General features: G+C 46.7%; 1 protein-coding gene across 1 annotated transcript in view; it reads right to left on the reverse strand.

Moving 5' to 3' along the window:
* IL20RB (interleukin 20 receptor subunit beta) overlaps positions 1-19,348 on the reverse strand; it is a 43,487-nt gene that overhangs the window by 15,787 nt on the left and 8,352 nt on the right. Inside the window, exons 2-5 of the mRNA XM_025377154.1 lie at positions 13,461-13,587; positions 11,694-11,884; positions 5,650-5,774; positions 3,141-3,291 (exon numbers count right to left, since the gene is read on the reverse strand). Coding sequence (XP_025232939.1) covers positions 3,141-3,291; positions 5,650-5,774; positions 11,694-11,884; positions 13,461-13,587 — 594 coding nt within the window. The remainder of the gene's footprint in view (positions 1-3,140; positions 3,292-5,649; positions 5,775-11,693; positions 11,885-13,460; positions 13,588-19,348) is intronic.

Genomic DNA, 19,348 nt, shown 5'->3' on the forward strand with positions numbered 1-19,348 from the left:
ACCACCATTAAAAGCATTTTTCTAGAATCCAGATTAAGGCATGGTTTCCAGAAAGCCCCAGGGAAGATTAAAATCTTTTTCTTGTGACACAAAAGGGAGGAGTATCATGTGTTAAGCCAATTGCTGTGTTAGCACGTACCTTGGCACCACTGCCAGGAGGAAGGCAGAGTGCCAAGCCCTGGGCAGGATGAGGGGGAGGTATTGAAAGAAACAGCACAGAATGGGGCTGGGTGGTAACGGAAAACAAAGTATGTTTCACAATTCACTCTTGGCATTGATTCATGTTATGGAGGAAATGGTTCAGAAAACAGTCAGAAAATAACTACAATATGTCAAGCCCCTATTTTGTGTGCTAGGGCTACTATTGCTTTCCAGAACTATGCTAGGGGCTGGATGTGTAGTTGCTTGTTCTTCACAATGAGTGTGAGTACCCCTGCTTTTATAGAAGAGGAATCTATGCTCAGAATAGTTAAGTGGCCTACTCCAGGTTACCCAGATAGGACTGGCTCCAAAGCTCACAGTCATTCTACCAAATAATTGTAGCAGAAAAGGCCAGATTTGAGCATCTGGAGATGCGGAAGAGGGTACAGGTTATTTTCCCATCTCTCTTGAGCAACACAATTAGCCTCTTTGGGCCAGGCTACTCACCTGCAATGTGAAGGGTAGCCCAGTCAATGAGACTGGAGAAGACTGGTGGACTTGTGGCTGGGGGCATTGTACATTGTTTCAATGATTTTGGAAAATATTTTGGTGGTACGCATCAAGAGATACACAAATGTTCATACCCTTTCATCCACTCCTGCAATTTTTAATTTTTAATTTTTGTAGTATATAGTGGGTGTATATGGGGTACATGAGATGTTTTGATACAGGCATGCAATGTGAAATAAGCACATCATGGAGAATAGGTAGCCATCCTCTCAAACATTTATCATTTGTTTTACAAACAATACAATTACACTCTTTAACTGACGTTAAAATATACAATTCGATTATTTTTGACTATAGTCACCCTATTGTAGCTATCAAATAGTAGGTCTTATTCATTCTTTCTCTTTTCTTTGTGCCCATATCCTCACTTCTCCCCAACTCCTGAAATTTTAATTCCAAAAACTAATCCCAAGGAGGAAACAACTATATATATAAGTCAGTTCTTAGCAACATCTGAGCTAGAGCAGTAGCCTTTCATTTACATATATTGACATATACATATGCTTTTTTTAAAGACAATCTTGTTCTGTCACCCAGGCTAGAGTGTAGTGGTGCAATCTTGGCTCACTGCAACATCTGACTCCTGGGTTCAAGCGATTTTCATGCCTCAGCCTTCCCAGTACCTGGGATTACAGGCATGCGCCACCATGCCTGGCTAATTTTTGTAGTTTTAGTAGAGATGGGGTTTCACCACAATGGTCAGGCTGGTCTCAAATTTCTGACCTCAGTTTATCCACCTGCCTCAGCCTCCCAAAGTGCTGGGATTACAGGCATTAGCCACCACACCCAGACCTTTAAAAATGAGGTAGAACCACCATTCTGAGCAAACTATCACAAGGTCGGAAAACCAAACACCGCATGTTCTCACTCATAGGTGGGAATTGAACAATGAGAACGCTTGGACACAGGATGGGGAACATCACATACCGGGGTCTGCTGTGGGGTTGGGGGAGCGGGGAGGGATAGCATTAGGAGATATACCTAATGTAAATGACGAGTTAATGGGTGCAGCACACCAACATGGCACATGTATACATATGTAACAAACCTGCACGTTGTGCACAGGTACCCTAGGACTTAAAGTATAATTTTAAAAAATGAGGTAGATCCATATGTATTGACATGAAAAGATGTTCACAATATACTACTGAGTGAAGACAAGCCACATACAGAGTAGTAGGTACAATATCATCCCATCTATGTGTGTAAGCATTGGTACCACACAGACAACGCCTGGAAGATTAAACACCAAACTCACTGACGGAAACCTCCTGTGTAATATGCCGAAGAATGGGGCACACTCATCTCTTCATTTATTTATTTATTAAAATGAGACGAGGTCTCGCTATATTGCCCAGGCTGGTGTTCAACTCCTGGGCTCAAGCAATCCTTCTGCCTCAGCCTCCCAAAGTGCTGGGATTACAGCTGTGAGCCACCATGCCTGGTCCTATCCCTTACTTTATATGCTTTGGTGTTGTTTGGATTGTTAAGCAAGCTTGACTTGTATGATTTTATAAAGTAGTATAAAATAGTAATCAGGAAATCTGCATGAAAAATGTCATGCATATGATATTTGTGAAAAATCAGGCATAAAATGTATGTTATAGGACTACAGGATGTGCCTACACATGGGAATGACTGAAGGATGATGCCCTAAATGAGCCGGGTGTGGTGGCTCACACCTGGAATCTCAGCTTTTTGGGAGGCCAAGACCCAGGCAACAGAGCAAGACCTTGTCTCTACATATGCAATAAAATAAATTTTTTTAGAAAGAAAAATAAATGTACTACAAAATTAAGGTAATAATTCGTCTTTTAAAAAAGATAATTTTTTTTTTTAAAGACTAAAAGGCTATACACAAAAATGTAACTAGTGACGTTTAAGTGACAGATCATGGGATGTAGGCTCTTATTTGGTTTTGCTTCTTTTCAAAGGGTTTTTAAACATTGTAGGTTTTCTGACCTTAAAATATTCAAGGGAAAAGAGTAATTCAAACGAGGATTCTCTAGACTTTCCATAAGGTCCCTTCCAGATGAAGAAGGCTGTGGCGTTATACAAGGTAGTGCCTCCTTCCAAGGTCTGACCCTCTGAAGCCTGTGACTGCCTCTCCTGCAGCCGGCTCTGATTCTCAGGCAGTAACTATCTGGTAAACCAGTCTTGCAACACCTGGCGCCCAGGCCTAGGAAGCTTTAAGGGGGAAAGTGTTTCAGACAGCTGCTCGTAACCCCACCCAGCCCCAGGGTGGACTCCCACCTCTAGGGAATCAGAGTGACAAACATACTTTCACCATGGGAACCCACCCGGTCCATGAGGGAGGTCAGTGAAATCAAGGGAAAACTCAGAACCAAAGGAACCCAGCAGGCCTCTGAGATATGCCAGGAAGGGCTATCACCTGTGCAGGGCTCCAGGGACAGAGAAGCCAGCCTTACCTTGCACCTCCACACATTCTGTCTGGCTGAAGGCGCTGTACCTCCCAATGGCCTTCACGAATGTCTGGGCCTTCACACAGTATGCAGCCCCTGGCTCCATGGTTTCTAGGTGCACTGGAATACCCCCGCTCCTCACCATTTTGACATGTTCCTTTGAGAGACCAGAAAACACAGTTATTGGTCAAGTGTGGTGGCTTACGCCTGTAATCCCAGCACTTTGGGAGGCTGAGGTGGGCGGATCACCTGAGGTCAGGAGTTCAAGACCAGCCTGTCCAACATGGTGAAACCCCGTCTCTACTACAAATACAAAATTATCCGGGCATGGTGGCAGGTGCCTGTAATCCCAGCTACTCAGGAGGCTGAGGCAGGAGAATTGCTTGAACCCAAGAGGCAGAAGTTGCCATGAGCCAAGATCATGCCACGGCATTCCAGTTTGGGCGACAGAGTGAGACTCTATCTCAAAAAAAGGAAAAAGAAAAGTTATTCCCAGAAGGCAGCAGGACTGGAAAGGGCAAAAAGTGCCAAAGAAGGAAAGTTGCAGATACTTCCTTTCCAGATGCACACAGAATGTTCCCTCTCACTTATGCATACATTCATTCAACCATATTTATTAAGTACCTACTATGTGCTAGGCACTGCTCTAAGCACAGGGACCTAGCATTGAACAAAACAGACAAAGTTATTACTCTCATAGAGCTTACATGGGGTGAGACAGATGATGAAAAAGTACACATCAGGTGGTGATAAGGACCGTGAAGGAAAAAGCAGAGCAAAGGGATGGTAACGAGGAGGCACCATTTTAAACAGAGTAGTTAGAGAAGGCTTCTCTGATAGAGTAACATTTGTGCAGAGACCCTGACTTGAGCGGGGGCTTGGCATGGCCACTGCTGCCAGGGAGTCAGTGCAGTGGAGCCATGAGCAGCACCTCCTCACTCATCCACCCATCTGTCCATCCATCTGTTCACCCTTCCACCTCCATGCCCCTCCCTAAGGCTGTGCTCCTCATCTGAACCTGTGGAGGCTTGCCCTAACCAAGCCTAGATGACTCAGGGTATATGCTCCCCTCTTAGCCCTGGCACTGCCAGTTACCTAGGGTGGATAGTGGGCTCCATCCCAACGAATCTGAGGGAGCTGCATGCTTCCTCCTGCACAGGCTCTGCCCTGTCCCCAACACTACTCCATCTGCCTGGCTGGCAATGCCATATCCTACAGTGGGCTCTTGCCTAGCAGGGGTAAATACTGAAACCCAGTGTTGTACCTGCCCACACCACCTTTCATGGGAAGCTACCCAACCTACAGCCCTCTTTGAATGGGTGGTGAGGCGCGTGCTCTGAGTCCAGATACTGCTATAAGATCAAGGGTACCCTTGGCCTGAGAAAGGTCCAATCAGGGGCGAGCTGGCTACCAGCAACCCCTGAAGCTTGGCCTGAAAAGACGAGCAAGACCAATTGGATTCTTCTTCTGAGGATTTGGTCTTGGGAAACTGAATACCGAGAGCTAGAAGCAGGGACAAAGGAGAGAGGACACAGTGAGGAGGAGTCAGGCCTAAGAGGCCTGGAGGGGCTGGGGGGCACATCATAGGCATGAGTAGGAAGCATTGATGAGGGATCACAGCCTGGAATGAGCTAGGAAAGGGCCACAGAAAGTGTGCAAGAGCAGGGACCCACCACAGGGGAGCAAGGGCTCTGGGGAAGCGAGGCTGTAGCCTGGCCCTGTGCCAGCTCTGTTCATAGATCTGTGAGAGCTCCTTATTGCACCGTATTAATCCTTGTGATAAAGCCTGTCTTTGCTTGTGCTGCCTGGAGTGGGCCTCTAAGCTTTGTCACCATATGCTTGGACAGAGTCTCCACAGGTCTGAGTGTCCCCTAGTTCCTGCTCATGCTCCACTCCTTGTACTGCTGCTGCTTGTCTGGCTAGTCCCTCTGTGAGGGCTGGCCTCCCAGCCATCCCAGGCTGTAGGACCCTTCCCATGGGGAAGGCAGCACCCCACCTGGGCATTCTGCGTGACCCACCTGCTCATAGTTAGATGGGTTTACTCATAAGCCAGCTCCTGGATCCCTGCCTCTACCTCTTCATCCTGCCAAGATACACACCCTCAGGAGGTTTGTACCAGCCTTGTGTGCTTTTGAAATCATCCTGTTGATCTAGAAATCCTGACTGCTGCCCCTAAGTGGCTGAGGAGATGAGCTGATGAGGGAGAAAAAAGGCATTGAAAAGATATTGTGGGTCCAGCTAGGTTAGAGTTTAGGGTAAGGGGGCAGCCCCACACTTCGGGAGATCTGACCTGGAAAGGCTCCCAGCCAAGGAATGATTGAATGGACCAAGGCAGTTCTTTGGAGAAGAGACTGATGGGGTGGTCAGCATACCCATCTTTTGCACACTTCACCCAGAACTGCTCATCCCCAGGTCACCCAGTGAGCACTGCAGGGGCTGCCTGCCCTTGCTCACCCTCAGAGATCTGTGCCTTCTTTCCCGAAGCCTGACTCAAAGGCCAAGGCTGGAGTCTCACCTCGGCACCAGGCTCCCTCCTCCAGTAGGCCACAAGGAACTCAAACTGGGGCCCCAGGTCCTCCAGCTCAATAACCAGGTGGAAGCCATCTTTGGTGATCTCCATCCCAGGTGGGGTAAGGATGGCTGTTGGCAAGACAACAGGAGAGTCAAAGCCAGCCCCAGACAGGGCTGATTTCCCTGGAACACAATGACCGTGACATCTATGGAAATATACCAGTCTCTGTAGGGAAGGGAGGGAGTCAGCTGTAGCTTCAAGCTCATGGAAACATGTACACAAACACGCTCCTGTATGCAGCAGGTGCTCAGGTGCTGTATGCTCAGGTGCTTTTTGAGTGATGAATGAATGAAAAAACAAATGACAAATACTATAATTCTCTTCTTTTTTAATCCTTTAACAAAGTCCACTGTTCCTTCTCCAGGAGGCACATATACACAAGAAAAGTGATTAAAAACTCCAGTAAACATTATCTCTTGCTCTTTTAAAATTTTATGATCCATGCCCCTCCTGTCACCACTTTTTCAGCAGAAATTGCTCCTCATTTTGGTTCATCTAAGTGAGCAGACGCTATATTTTAATGCTTGCCAAATGCCTATGTGAGCTCAGGTCTATACTGAACAGCCAGGCCTGGTCTTTGCCCCCTAGGAATGAGCATAGCTGGCAGGGCCATGTGCATTCCCACAACTCACATAGATCTGTGGCATGTACTGGCTACTGACAACTTTCCCATATCAGCAGATGAGCAGCCCATGAATACGGCTGGCCATTCTATTCTCAGCCCAATTCTATTTTTCATCTCATATCCTGAGTAAGGGATGCTGGCAAGTTACCAGCTTTTTTTTTTTCTTTTCAGACAGGGTCTCACTGTCACCCAGGCTGGAGTGTGCAGTGGCACTAGCATGGTTCACTGTAGCCTCGAACTCTCAGGCTCGGGTAATCCTCCCACCTTAGCCTCCCAAGTAGCTGGAACTACAGGCACACATCACCACACTCAGTTAATTGTTTGTATTTTTTGTAGAGATGGGGTTTCACCACATTGCCCAGACTGGTCTCTAATTCCTGGGCTCAAGCAGTTTGCCCACCTCGAGCTCCCAAAGTGCTGGGATTACAGGAGTGAGCCAATGCGCCCGGCCCACAGGCTTTTTACAGATTCCAATAATCAACTCTAGAAATTACAGCATAAGCACAAACATTATCTTTCATATTGCAAGGTCCCCAGCAGAGAGGCCCACAGCCTGTGTGAATTCCTTGCCATCAGCAGACCAAGAGCAGAAGGGCCCACACAGATAGTCTCTACACCCTGGTTAGTGGTGATGGAGTTATACCTGCCTCTCCAACCCAGAGACTGCAGGACCAGAAGGGCCACCCTGATCACTGGTCTTGGATTGGAAAGTGGGCTGGGGCATGCTCTGGGCTACATCTGCCTTCCCTGGGGTCAGCGGACACTCAGAAGAAAAGCAGTGCCTTTCCCCCTCGCCTCCCTCATCAGAGAAGTGTATATGCTTGGCTGTTGGAGAGCTACCTGGATAGGGGTCAGGAGGACTTGGGAAGTCAGGGCCGACTGTGCAAAACACACTCAGTGCTGAGATTCATATGACCACACAGCACCACTAGCACTACCTCTGAAACACCTCCAGAAGGGAAACAGATATTTCACTCCTCGACTTTTCTGTCAGATATGATTAGAATTGGGTCTTCTGATCTCCATCTTTATTAAGACCAGAATTAGAGAAAATAATCTGAAGCTTCAGTTCAGAGGAGAGTTGTTCGACAGCGTTAGGGCAGGAACCTCTGTCCTATGCCTTCTGCATGCTTATCTCATTTAATCTGCCCAGGAAGCTTTAGAAGGTAAACACTGTTCCTGTTTTTTTATGGGGGGGGGGGGCGGGTGGGGGCGGTTTTTTGAGACGGAGTCTCGCTCTGTCACCCAGGCTGGAGTGCAGTGGTGTGATCTTGGCTCACTGCAAGCTCCGCCTCCCAGGTTCATGCCATTCTCCTGCCTTAGCCTCCCAAGTAGCTGGGACTACAGGCGATGGGGTTTCCCTGTGTTAGCCAGGATGGTCTCGATCTCCTGACCTCGTGATCCACCCACTTCGGCCTCCCAAAGTGCCGCGCCCAAAGTGAACCACCGCGCCCAGCCTAACATTGTTCCTGTTTTACAGAGAGATTAAGTGACATGCCCAGAGTCACAGAGTTAATCTACAGAATGTGAGCCCATTTCTTTCTACATTTCTACCTCCCTTGTGTGGGGTGTTTAGTCTCTTTACTAGTGGATCTCAACCCTGGCTGTACATGAAAATAATCTGGGAAGAATTTCAAACTCCCAGTGAACAAGATGCATGCAGATCATTTAAACCAGACTCTCTGTGGAAGGGCCCCAGGCAAAAGTGATTCCAAAGCTCCCCTGTGACTCGAATGTGCAAAATTAAAAACCTCTGCTCTCGGGCCGGGCGCGGTGGCTCATGCCTGTAATCCCAGCACTTTGGGAGGCCGAGGCGGGCGGGTCACGAGGTCAGGAGATGGAGACCATCCTGGCTAACACAGTGAAACCCCGTCTCTACTAAAAATACAAAAAATTAGCTGGGCGAGGTGGTGAGCACCTGTTGTCCCAGCTACTCGGGAGGCCGAGGCAGGAGAATGGCGTGAACCCGGGAGGCGGAGCTTGCAGTGAGCCAAGATCACACCACTGCACTCCAGCCTGGGTGACAGAGTGAGACTCCGTCTCAAAAAAAAAAAAAAAAAACTTTGCTCTCAGTAAAGCTTCCCTTTAAGAATGTGGACCCTCAGCTAGGCCTAGCGGCTCATGCCTGTAATCCCACTGTAATCCCAGCACTTTGGGATCACCTGAGGTCAGGAGTTGGAGACCAGCCTGGCCAACATGGAGAAACTCTGTCTCTACTAAAAATACAAAATTAGCCAAGCATGGTGGCACATTCCTGTAATCCCAGCTACTTGGGAGGCTGAGGCAGAAGAAACGCTAGAACCCAGGAGGCGGAGGTTGCAGTGAGCTAAGATCGTGCCATTACACTCCAGCCTGGGCAACAAAAGCAAAACTCCGCTTCAAAAAAAAAAAAAAAAAAGAGAGAGAGAGAGAGTAGCGATCCTTTTCAGGAGAGCCTTAAATCAAGATTTTTCATATTTCTGCAGACAGGTCTGAGTGGCCTTTTTCAAATGGAAGAGGACAAACTTAATACCTTTAAGAGATCATGATGCCACCCCAGTTCATTTGCTTGGATCACAGAGGGATCTCATAGAACCGTTATCTTCCGTCTTCTGATGCAAGTACAGACTCCTGTACCTCAGCTCCCCCTGCAGCAAGCTCTTTTCCTGTTTATACTGGCCTCCTTAAGTACAAGGTGTTACAGCACATCCCCACCCACATAGTTTTGCAGGCACTCCCTTATCTTTATGTGACCCATGCCTGCTTTCCAACAACAGCTGCCAGCCCCCAGCAATGGTCTTGGCTGGATCCCTATGCTCTTAGGAGCCAGAGGGAGATGGTGCTGGGTGCTGCCTGGGCACTGCAGGTAGTGGCAGTTTTGCAGTGCCCTCCAGGGCCCATTAATCTCCCCCAGATCCTGCCACTTCGACCAACTCCTCCTGGAACAAATTCAGCCAGATGATGATCCTCTCCATTCTATGAAGTCACTCCATTCCATTCCATTTCAGTCCTGGTGCCTGGGAAGGAGGCCTGGGCAAAGGAGCCCATGATCTGCACCAAAATTCCTTTTGTTATCCCATTCCAATGGTCCTATTCCTGCCCCATCCCTTCCCTCCTCTGCTCTTCAGCTTGGGCTCCCCTCCTTCTAAACCTTCCTAATTTCCATCTAATATCATACACTCCTCAGTAACCTTTGACTCATCCAAATGCTGCAAATTCTGCCCCAAACCTTCCTCCACCATTACTCACAACAGAAGTTCTTCTGCCACATCACAAAAACAGAGGCTGAGGAAGACCCTTATTTTGCCTTTCCTGCAGCTCTAAATTGGTTACATTCCCACCCATTCCTTGCCCCTTCCTACCTCCATGCAGTCCTCCACCCCAGCAGCCAGATGGTCATCCTCTCCACTCCATGAAGTTACTTTCTCAAGGGCCCATCCAGGGGCTTCCTTCAGCCTCTTAGGAGCTGTTCTATTCTCTCTACCATGATTCTCTACCCTGGTGCCCTTCCCTCCACCCACATTTTAAAGTCTGAGGTTTTCCAGGACCTTGTCCTCTCTCCATCTTCAACATCTTGTCCCTAGACAGTCTCATCTACTTCCAAACCTTTAGCTGTTAACTTTGTGATGGCCCCTTGTGATGGTTCATTCCTATAATCCCAGCACTTCGTGAGCCTGAGGCAAGAAGATCACTTGAGCTCAGGAGTCTGAGGCCAGCCTGGGCAGCATGGTGAAACCCCATCTCTACAAAAATACAAAAAAAAAAATTAGTCAGGTGTGGTGGCATGTGCCTGTAGTCCCAGCTTCTTGGGGGCCTGAGGCAGGAGGATCACTTGAGCCCAGGAGGTCAAGGCTGCAGTGAGCTGTGTTGGCGCCACTGCACTCCAGCCTGGGCAACAGAGCAAGACCCCACCTCAAAAACAAAATAAAACAAACAAACGAACAAATCCACTTTGTATTATGTATCTGGCTTTAAGCTTTCTGAGCCTCAGAGACTGATTTCCAGCTGCCAATCAGACATCCATGACATGACATCTTGCAGAAATCTCATTCTCAAAACCTGGGGTGTCTCCTATTCTTCAAGACCAGCGGCCTTAGTTAGTGTTCTCACCAACTCCAATCGGCAGCTGGACACCATCATTATCTCTCCCTTCTCCATCCCCACAAACTTGGTCCCTAAGCTCTGTCCTTTCTAAATCAGTCATGTTTCTTGGATTCATCATCTCCTTCCCATCCCCTTCCAAACTCTTGGGATCAGTAGGATTATTACAACCCCCTCCTTGCTCTTCCCCTGCCCTGCAGGCTTGCCCTACTCTGGTTCACTTTCCACACAGCAGTCAGAGTAGTTGTTTTGTAAGACAGACCTGGTCGGCCGGGCGCAGTGGCTCATGCCTGTAATCCCAGGGCTTTGGGAGGCCGAAGCAGGCAGATGACTTGAGGTCAGGAGTTCAAGAACAGCCTGGCCAAAATGGTGTTGCGTGCCTGTAGTCCCAGCTACTTGGGAGGCTGAGGCAGGAGAATCACTTGAACCCAGGAGGTGGAGGTTGCAGTGAGCCGAGATCGCGCCACTGCACTCCAGCCTGGGCAACAGAGTGAGACTCCATCTCAAAAAAAAAAAAAAAAAAAAAAAAAAAAAGGATATACCTGATCTAGATCCTCTCATTTTTCATGGCTCCCCTCTACTGACTTGGTCAAGCTTCATGTCAGAGCCCTTCACCACATGATCAGCTGCTTCCTTACCCACTGCCCATCAGCCCTTGCCTCCTCTGTTCCCCAAACACACACGTCCTTTTACACAATGGCCAGTGCTTGTACTCAGCCATATTTGGCCACCTATCTGGATTCCTCTATTATTTCTTTCTCGATCCTTTTCCAGGTACCACGCCAAGAGAAAAGTTATTTATTTCCCACAAAAGTCATTATAGACGGGCAATTTTCCGGTGGCTCTGTTAAATGTGTAAATCCTCTTGCACAACAAAGCTGATTACATGGGCAGTAAATATGCAGTTAATGAGGCATCAAGTGGGAGGCAGTGTAAGATTTATGGAGGCACAATCAGGGTAGGGAGCAGCAGTCCTGGTGCCATCTCTTCACTTCCAGAGCAGCTTTCCTTCCAGGTTCCCAGTGTCAGCATCCCCAACACCTGCACTCCCTGACACAGACAATCAGGAATGACTTGTAAAGTTAAAGGGCATGAGAGAGAACAGCACGTAGAAAGCAGTTGGCAATTTTTCAAATGGACCAGTAAGGGTTGTTTGTGTTCACAATACCCTGGCTTTGCAGGACTATTTTGATGTTAAAAAAAAGTCTAGAAAGTCTAGGTGAACATGGTTCCCAAAGGAGTGGCTGGTGGGGGTGGGAGTGTAAAGAGAGAAGGACCTTACTTGAGTTTCTATTAAAGGGATGTTTCAGGATGCTCCAGGCTGAGGTCTGTGAGCCCAGTGTGGCCCTGACACGAAGGTTGTATGGCACAGTGGCCGTGATGTCATCAGTGACATCACACTCAGGACCTTCAGTGAGTGAGCACCAGCTGCTGGGGATCCAGATGTGGCTCGTGTACAGGCTCTCGTACTCCCTGTCAAAGAGAGGAGGGCACAGAGTTACACCAGCCCCTCTGACACAGGCTCTGTTATGGTTGCAAGTGACTGCCTTCATTCTCCTACTTTGTACAGGTAAGTAAAGTAAGTACTTGCTCATTATCCCAGCTCCTCCACTCTCCTCCCTACCAACCATCCGTTCTCCCTTACTCCTTTTATCGCCAGATGGGGAAAGCTAGGCATAAACATAAATGTGTCTGTATCTCTTACCTCTTCATCTCCAGGGCCATCACCCTAATCTCAGCCACTGTCATTCCTTGCCTTGCCGTGGTCTCCCAGCTTGCACACCTGCCATTCTCGAAACTCAGCATGCCATTCTCAAAACTCAGCAGATCATGGCATTTCTCTCCTTACTGGCTTCCTACAGGACTTAGAACGGGATCCAAACTCTTGCCAGTGGCCTACAAGATGCTTTGGCCTTCTATCTCACTCAGCTCCTAAGCATGATATTCTTGCCACACTGGTCATTTCTCCGAAATGCTGAGCACTTTTTGCCTTAGGACCTTTGACTAGCTGTTCACTCCATCTCAAACGCTCTGCCCCTGCGGTTCGCATGGCCAGCTCCCCTTGTCCTTCAGACATGGCATAAATATCACCTCCTCAGAGAGGCCATCCCAGGCCATCTAATATAAAGGAGACTCAGCGTCAACTCTCTATGGTATCAGCCTTTTAGCTTCCTCCTAGCACTGATTACTGTCCAAAATTCCAGAGCAGTGCTTTCCAAAAATAAACTTTCTGTGATGATGCAAATATTCTAAATCGGTGTTGTTCAATATGGTAGCCACTGGCCGCATGTGGCTATTAAACACCTAAAATGTGACCAGTGTGGCAGGAAACAGACATTTTAATTTAATTTAATTTAAATTTAAATAACCAGCTGTGGCTGGTGGCTACCATACTAGGGAATGCTGGCCTAATATATTTACCATCTGTATCCTCCTCTAGATGTAAGCTCTCAAAATCCAGAAACCTTGTCAACTGTATCCCTGAGCCTAGAAGAATATCTACATATGTAGGTGCTTAGCCTGTACTCATTGTTAATGAAATATATGGAGCAATTTCTATGTCCTTATCAATCTTCAATAGCTGCAAGTACCTGGTCACCTGGAGAAGACTAGAGCCTGCTTGGCCCCAGGGCCAGCTGACCTTTAGGGTTATAGTTTGTTTTGGCTCTAGGTATAAACTTACAGTCAGGAAAAGTGAGGACTCCTCCACCCTTAAAGGATCTGAGTCTCCAATGATTTATCCATCTCAAGTCAGAGTCAAACCCGTTGAACAGTTGATTCACTTTTTAAAAGAACTCCACCAAAAGGTGTTAGCCACATTCGTCTTCCCAGAGAGTTCACTGTCAAATCCACAGAACAATTTCCCTTGCTTCTTCAACTCTTTCAATGCCTATGCAGACAGAGGGGGTAGATCATTGGGGATAATCTATCCCTGGACTCAAAAAGCCACCTTGGGCTCAGGAGGAAGGGCTATGCCTTCAGGAACCAACTTCTGCCTAAGGGAGAAGAACTATTAAAAATAAGAGGAAAAAAAACCAAAAAAACTCACCCCTGGTATTCGACAGAATAGTACACTGTTTCTCCAGGCACGGTCACTGGGCTCCACATCAAGAGATGCTTCATGTTGGTTGAGAGTACAGAGAGGTTCTGAGGGGCAGGCAGAATGGCCACTTCATCTAGGATCAAGGCAGATAGCCAGGCTGACAGGTGGGCTCATAGTGGGAGAATGCCACAGCTTCAGATTAATGTCTAATGAAGGGCCTCACCAGTGGAGGTTGCAGTGAGCCAAGATTGTGCCACTGCACTCCAGACTGGACGACAGAATAAGACTCTGTCTCCAGAAAAAAAAAAGGCCTCACATGTTTTTAAACCAGAAACAACTCTAATTTTATCATACTCATGTTAATGCTAAATTTTTGGTACCATCATTGTAATTCTGACTTTGTTGATAAATGACATATCAATATTAATAATGACTAATATTTATCTAATACTTACCATGTTCTATCTAGGCCATGTGCTGGATTTTTACATGATTGTCTCATTGAATTCTCATGACCATACTGGGAGGTAAAGACCATTAGTTTTTCCATTGTACAAATGAGAAAACTGAGTCACATTACTTATGACTCTTCTGTTAGACTGACCAGGATCCAGTGACTCTGCCACTTACTATGTGGCTTTAAGCAAGTTGCATAAACATGAGCCTCTTAATCATTCATGGAAAACCCATGCAGACTACCACAACATTCTCATCACCTCCCTCTCCTGCCACTGCCATCCTCAGATGCCAAAGCACACCCTTTCATGTCCCTCAGCAAGGCCAAATGGGGCATCAGCTGCCAGGTGGGAAGTACGGGCTCAGATCTGCCGTGGAGAGAGTCCATTCAAGTGGGACACCAAGCCAGCTCTGCGACTCCACCCCAGAAAGACTGCAGGCCTCTGGGACACCAGTATGCCCAGAGTGTGCCCAGACAGTGTGCCCAGAGTATGCACACAGTGGGACTATGATTTGTAGAGAACGAAAGAGCCCTATGAAGGTGAACCTGCTCATAGGGACTTTGGGCAGTCACAAAGCCAAACACTTCATCCTCACATGTCACCCCAAGGTACAGTCTGAACTCTCTGCTGTGCTCCTCTTTAAATGCCCAACACCTGCCTCCCTTTGCTGTTATAGTACAGTGATAACATCTACAGCATAGTAGGGGTGGGGCTAGAGTCCTCATTCGAGACTTTTCATCTCTGTGCCTATCTCCAGATTGGCACTTGCTGTTCGTTATCAAGCCCTGTGACCACAAAGGGATGGAAGGCTGCTGGGGACACCCCACCTGGTTTCCCTGCTCCTTCGCTAATGTAGGGCCCTAGTGATGCACCTCCACCTCACCCTCAGCATCCATGGTCTGTTCTGTGGGGAAACACCGGGAGCACCCACAAGGCAGGCTTCCTGACCCCACCCACCCCCAAGCTTGAAATCACCCAAGGGATGGAAAGGAAAAGGGGTGGAGTGGTACAGGAGGACAGGGAATGGTCCCCTCTGACACCTTCCTCTGGTAAATAAAAAAAAAAAAATTCTCTAGCCAGCTATTTGGGGAATATAAAGCCATATAAATATAAAGCTACGTTTTATAAAACTAGTTAATGTAATTACATAATTAAATTATGTCAACAAATCCATTTATTAATTAACATAATTTAATTATATAACTTAAAGCTCTCAGAAATGAAATCTCCAGGCACATATGGTTTTAATGGAAAATGCTACCAAACATTTAAAGAAGACAACATCAACAAAATGCAATTTCCTCTAAAACAGAATAGGAAAGAACAGTTTCCAGCTTAGTTTATGAGGCCAGTATTACTGTGATACTAAAATTAGACAAGGAAAATATATACATAAACTACATAAAAATATATCTCATAAACTTAGACAAAAATCTTCAACAAAATATTAGCAATCCAAATTCAACAATGTACAAAAAGAACTGTATACTATGACCACGTGGGATTTGTTCTAGGTATGCAGGGCTGGTTCAACATTTCAAAATCAGTTAATGTAATTTACCATGTCAATAAAGTAAAGAATAAAATCATAAATCATATCAATTGACACAGAAAAAGGATTTACAAAACCCACATCCATTCATTATGAAAAATAGGACAAAACAGGCCTGGTGCGGTGGCTTATGCCTGTAATCCCAGCACTTTGGGAGGCCGAGGCAGGCGGATCACCTGAGGTCAGGAGTTTGAGATCAGCCTGACCAACATGGTGAAACCCAGTCTCTACTAAAAATAGAAAAATTAGCTGGGTGTGGTGACGCACGCCTGTAATCCCAGCTACTTGGGAGGCTGAGTCAGGAGACTTGCTTGAACCTGGGAGATGGAGGTTGCAGTGAGCCGAGATCACACCATTGCACTCCAGCCTGGGCGACAAAGCAAGACTCCATCTCAAAAAAAAAAAAGAAAAGAAAAACCAAGACAGAACCAAAAACTCTCTTCAAGTTAAGAGCAGCAGGGAGTTACCACAACTTGATAAAGACCATCTACAAAAAATCTACAGCTAACATCTTACTTAATGGTGAAGGACTGAATGCTTCCTCTCCAAGATCAGGAACAGGCAAAAATGTACACTCTTATCACTCCTATTCAACATACTACTGAAAGTTCTAGCCACTGTAATAAGGCAAGCAAAAGAAGTAAAAGAAATACAGATTATAAAGGAAGTAGCAAAACTTGCCCTATATGCAAATGACATGATATGCTATGTAGAAAAATCCCACAGAATCTTAAAAAAAAAAATCTGAAACTAGGCCAGGCACAGTGGCTCACACCTATAATCCCAGCACTCTGGGAGGCCAAGGCAGGCGGATCACCTGAGCTCAGGAGTTCGAGACCAGCCTGAACAACATGGCAAAACCCCATCTCTACTAAAAATACAAAAATTAGCTGGGCGTGGTGGTGCATGCCTGTAATCTCGGCTATTCATGAGGCTGGGGCAGAAGAATCACTTGAACCCAGGAGGTAGAGGTTGCAGAGAGTTGAGATTGCACCACTGCACTCGAGCCTGGGCAACAGAGCAAGACTCCGTCTCAACAACAAAATTATATTTCTATATACATGCAACAAACACATACACTGACATTAAAAATTATAATCACCGAAAAAAATAGGTGTAAATCTAACAAAATATATTCAGGGTTTGTATAGGGAAAACTCCACAATGCTAAATGAAGTCAAAGAAGATTTAAATAAATGGAGAGACACACTGTGTTCATGCATTAGAAGATTCAACAGTTAAGATGCCAGTTCTCCCCCAAATTGATATATAGGTTTAATGCAATTCCTATCGATAGTCTAGCAAGTTTTTTGTTAACATAGATAAGTTTTTCCTAAATTTTATAAGAAAAGTCAAAGGAACTAGAATACCTAAAAGGAAGGGGAAGGGCTTCAAGAGAGCTGACCAGAAGCATTTCATGCTTACCTCCTCCACTTAGAAGAACCGAAATCATGTATATACAGTCACACTTTGAATACATTATCCACAAGAGAACACTGGAACTCAACAGAAAAGTTACAGGAAACACCAAAAGCAAGGAAAGAGGAGGAGAGGCAGACTGCTTGGCTAGGATAAGCTGGCAGCCAAGAGTGACTTCTCAATGTGGGGAAAGAGTAAGTGAGAGACTTCTGGTGGCCCTCATTCCCACCATGGAATCATGCAGTCCTGGCCGCGAGAGAGTTCCTCAACCCTCCTAAGTCCTGAAAACATACATAGGGAGCTGCCAGGGGAATGGGGAACAAAACTGTCCCAAGAAGGGAACTCATGCTGGGTCCCATACTTTTTCTGAGACCCAAACAGTTACAGCAAGGCACCATTTTAAATCCTAGTCTTTGGCAGATGCACATGCTATCCTGGTGGCCAGCAGTACCATTAGAGAAACCCAAGCTATTGCTGCGAGACTAGGGCACAAACTGGGAATGAACTCCCACAGCCGAGACTGAGAATCAAGTGAGGCATGGGCTGCAGCTCTCAATGCTGGGAAGTGAGTGCTGCCAGGACTGAGACTGGGATGAAAACAGGCACAGGTTGCCACTGGGGCTTAGTCACAAGCTGGTTGGGGGCTCCTGCAGCAAGGTAAGGGCTCAAGCTAGGTGTGGCCAGCTGCTGCCAGGGCTGGGGGGTAAGCTCCGCCAGGGCCGAAGCATGAGACAGGTACATGTTCCCCACCTACTGGCCCAGGCTGTAGCCACAGAGGTCAGCCCCACCCTCTCCAGTGGGAGGACCTCAGCATGACTACTACCACTCCTCACCCATGCATTCCACCTGAGACCTGAGGATTGCCCTGATCCCTACCCACCATGACTGGTGCCTGCTCCCACTTTGAAGGGCCTGAGCACAAGCCCACCCAACCCAGCTTCACCCCCTTCTCTGAGACACAGCACATAGCCCGCGGCCTTGGAGGGTGACAAGAGCACCTTGGGCACCTGAGTACTCCTTCTGGGGTCCTGTGGTTGGGTCTAAACTCTCAGCTGCCATCACGTCAGCTGGCAACTACCACCTGCAGTCCTGGAGACTGTCCTACACAGCCCATCACACCCACTGCCATCATAAAAGGACAACTCTTAGAACTCAGATAATTATCCTGCCACTGCTACTTGTGCCATGGCCATCACTTGTGCCATGCTAGCTGTCCAGGGCCCCAAGAACCCTCTTGCCTGCCCAGTCCACCACTACCACTGCCAGCATCCGAGCAAGTCATGTGGAGGCCCAAGAATCAACGTGCTGGTAACCACCAACACCAGTGCCAGCATACCCAACCCTGGGACACAACAATAGGCATACTCAGACCACCAGTGCCAAAATTGGGACCTGTAGACTGGCCCACCTGGCATCCCATAGCACAACTTCACCACAGACTCCAATAACTGTACCCTAACCCACTGATGAAATCACAGATACTACTAATGCTGCAGCCAAAGTAGCCAGAATAAAAGCAAAAATGGGCCAGGCACAGCAGCTCACACCTGTAATTCCAGCACTTTGGGAGGCAGATGTGGGCGGATCACGAGGTCAAGAGATCAAGACCATCCTGGCTAACATGGTGAAACCCCGTCTCTACTAAAAATACAAAAATTAGCTGGGAATGGTGGCGTGTGCCTGTAGTCCCAGCCACTTGGGAGGCTGAGGCAGGAGAATGGCATGAACCTGGGAGGCGGAGCTTGCAGTGAGCCAAGATCGCGCCACTGTGCTCCACACTCCAGTCTGGGCAACAGAGCGAGACTTCGTCTCAAAAAAAAAGAAAAAAAAAAAAAATATATATATATATATATATATATACACACACACACACACAAATGGCCAACAGATATATGAAAAAATGCCCAATATCACTAACCATCAGAGAAATGCAAATTGAAACCTCAGTGAGATGTCATCTTACCCCAGGTCAGAATGGCTATTACTAAAAAGACAAAAAATAACAAATATTGATGAGAATGCAGAGAAAAGGGAACTCTTACACACTGTTGGTGGGAATGTAAACTATTACAGCCACTATGTAAAACAGTATGGAGATTTCTCAAAAAACTAAAAATAGAATTACCATTCCATTCAGCCATCCCACTACTGGGTATCTACCCAAAGGAAAATAAATCAATATGTCAAAGGGAAACCTCCCCTTTCATGTTTATTGCAGCACTATTCACAATAGCAAAGATAAGGAATCAACCTAAGCATCCATAATGGATGAATGGATAAAGAAAATGTGGTATATATACACAATGGAATACTATTTATTCACTCATACAGAAAGGAATCATGTCATTGGCAGCAATGTGAATTGAACTGTATCTTTTTTTTTTTTTTTTTTTTTTTTTTTTTTTTTTTTTTTTTTTTTTGAGAGGGAGTCTCGCTCTGTCGCCCAGGCTGGAGTGCAGTGGCCA

Source organism: Theropithecus gelada, chromosome 2 (genome assembly GCF_003255815.1).
Source record: "Theropithecus gelada isolate Dixy chromosome 2, Tgel_1.0, whole genome shotgun sequence".
In the NCBI taxonomy this organism is placed as follows: Eukaryota; Metazoa; Chordata; class Mammalia; order Primates; family Cercopithecidae; genus Theropithecus; species Theropithecus gelada.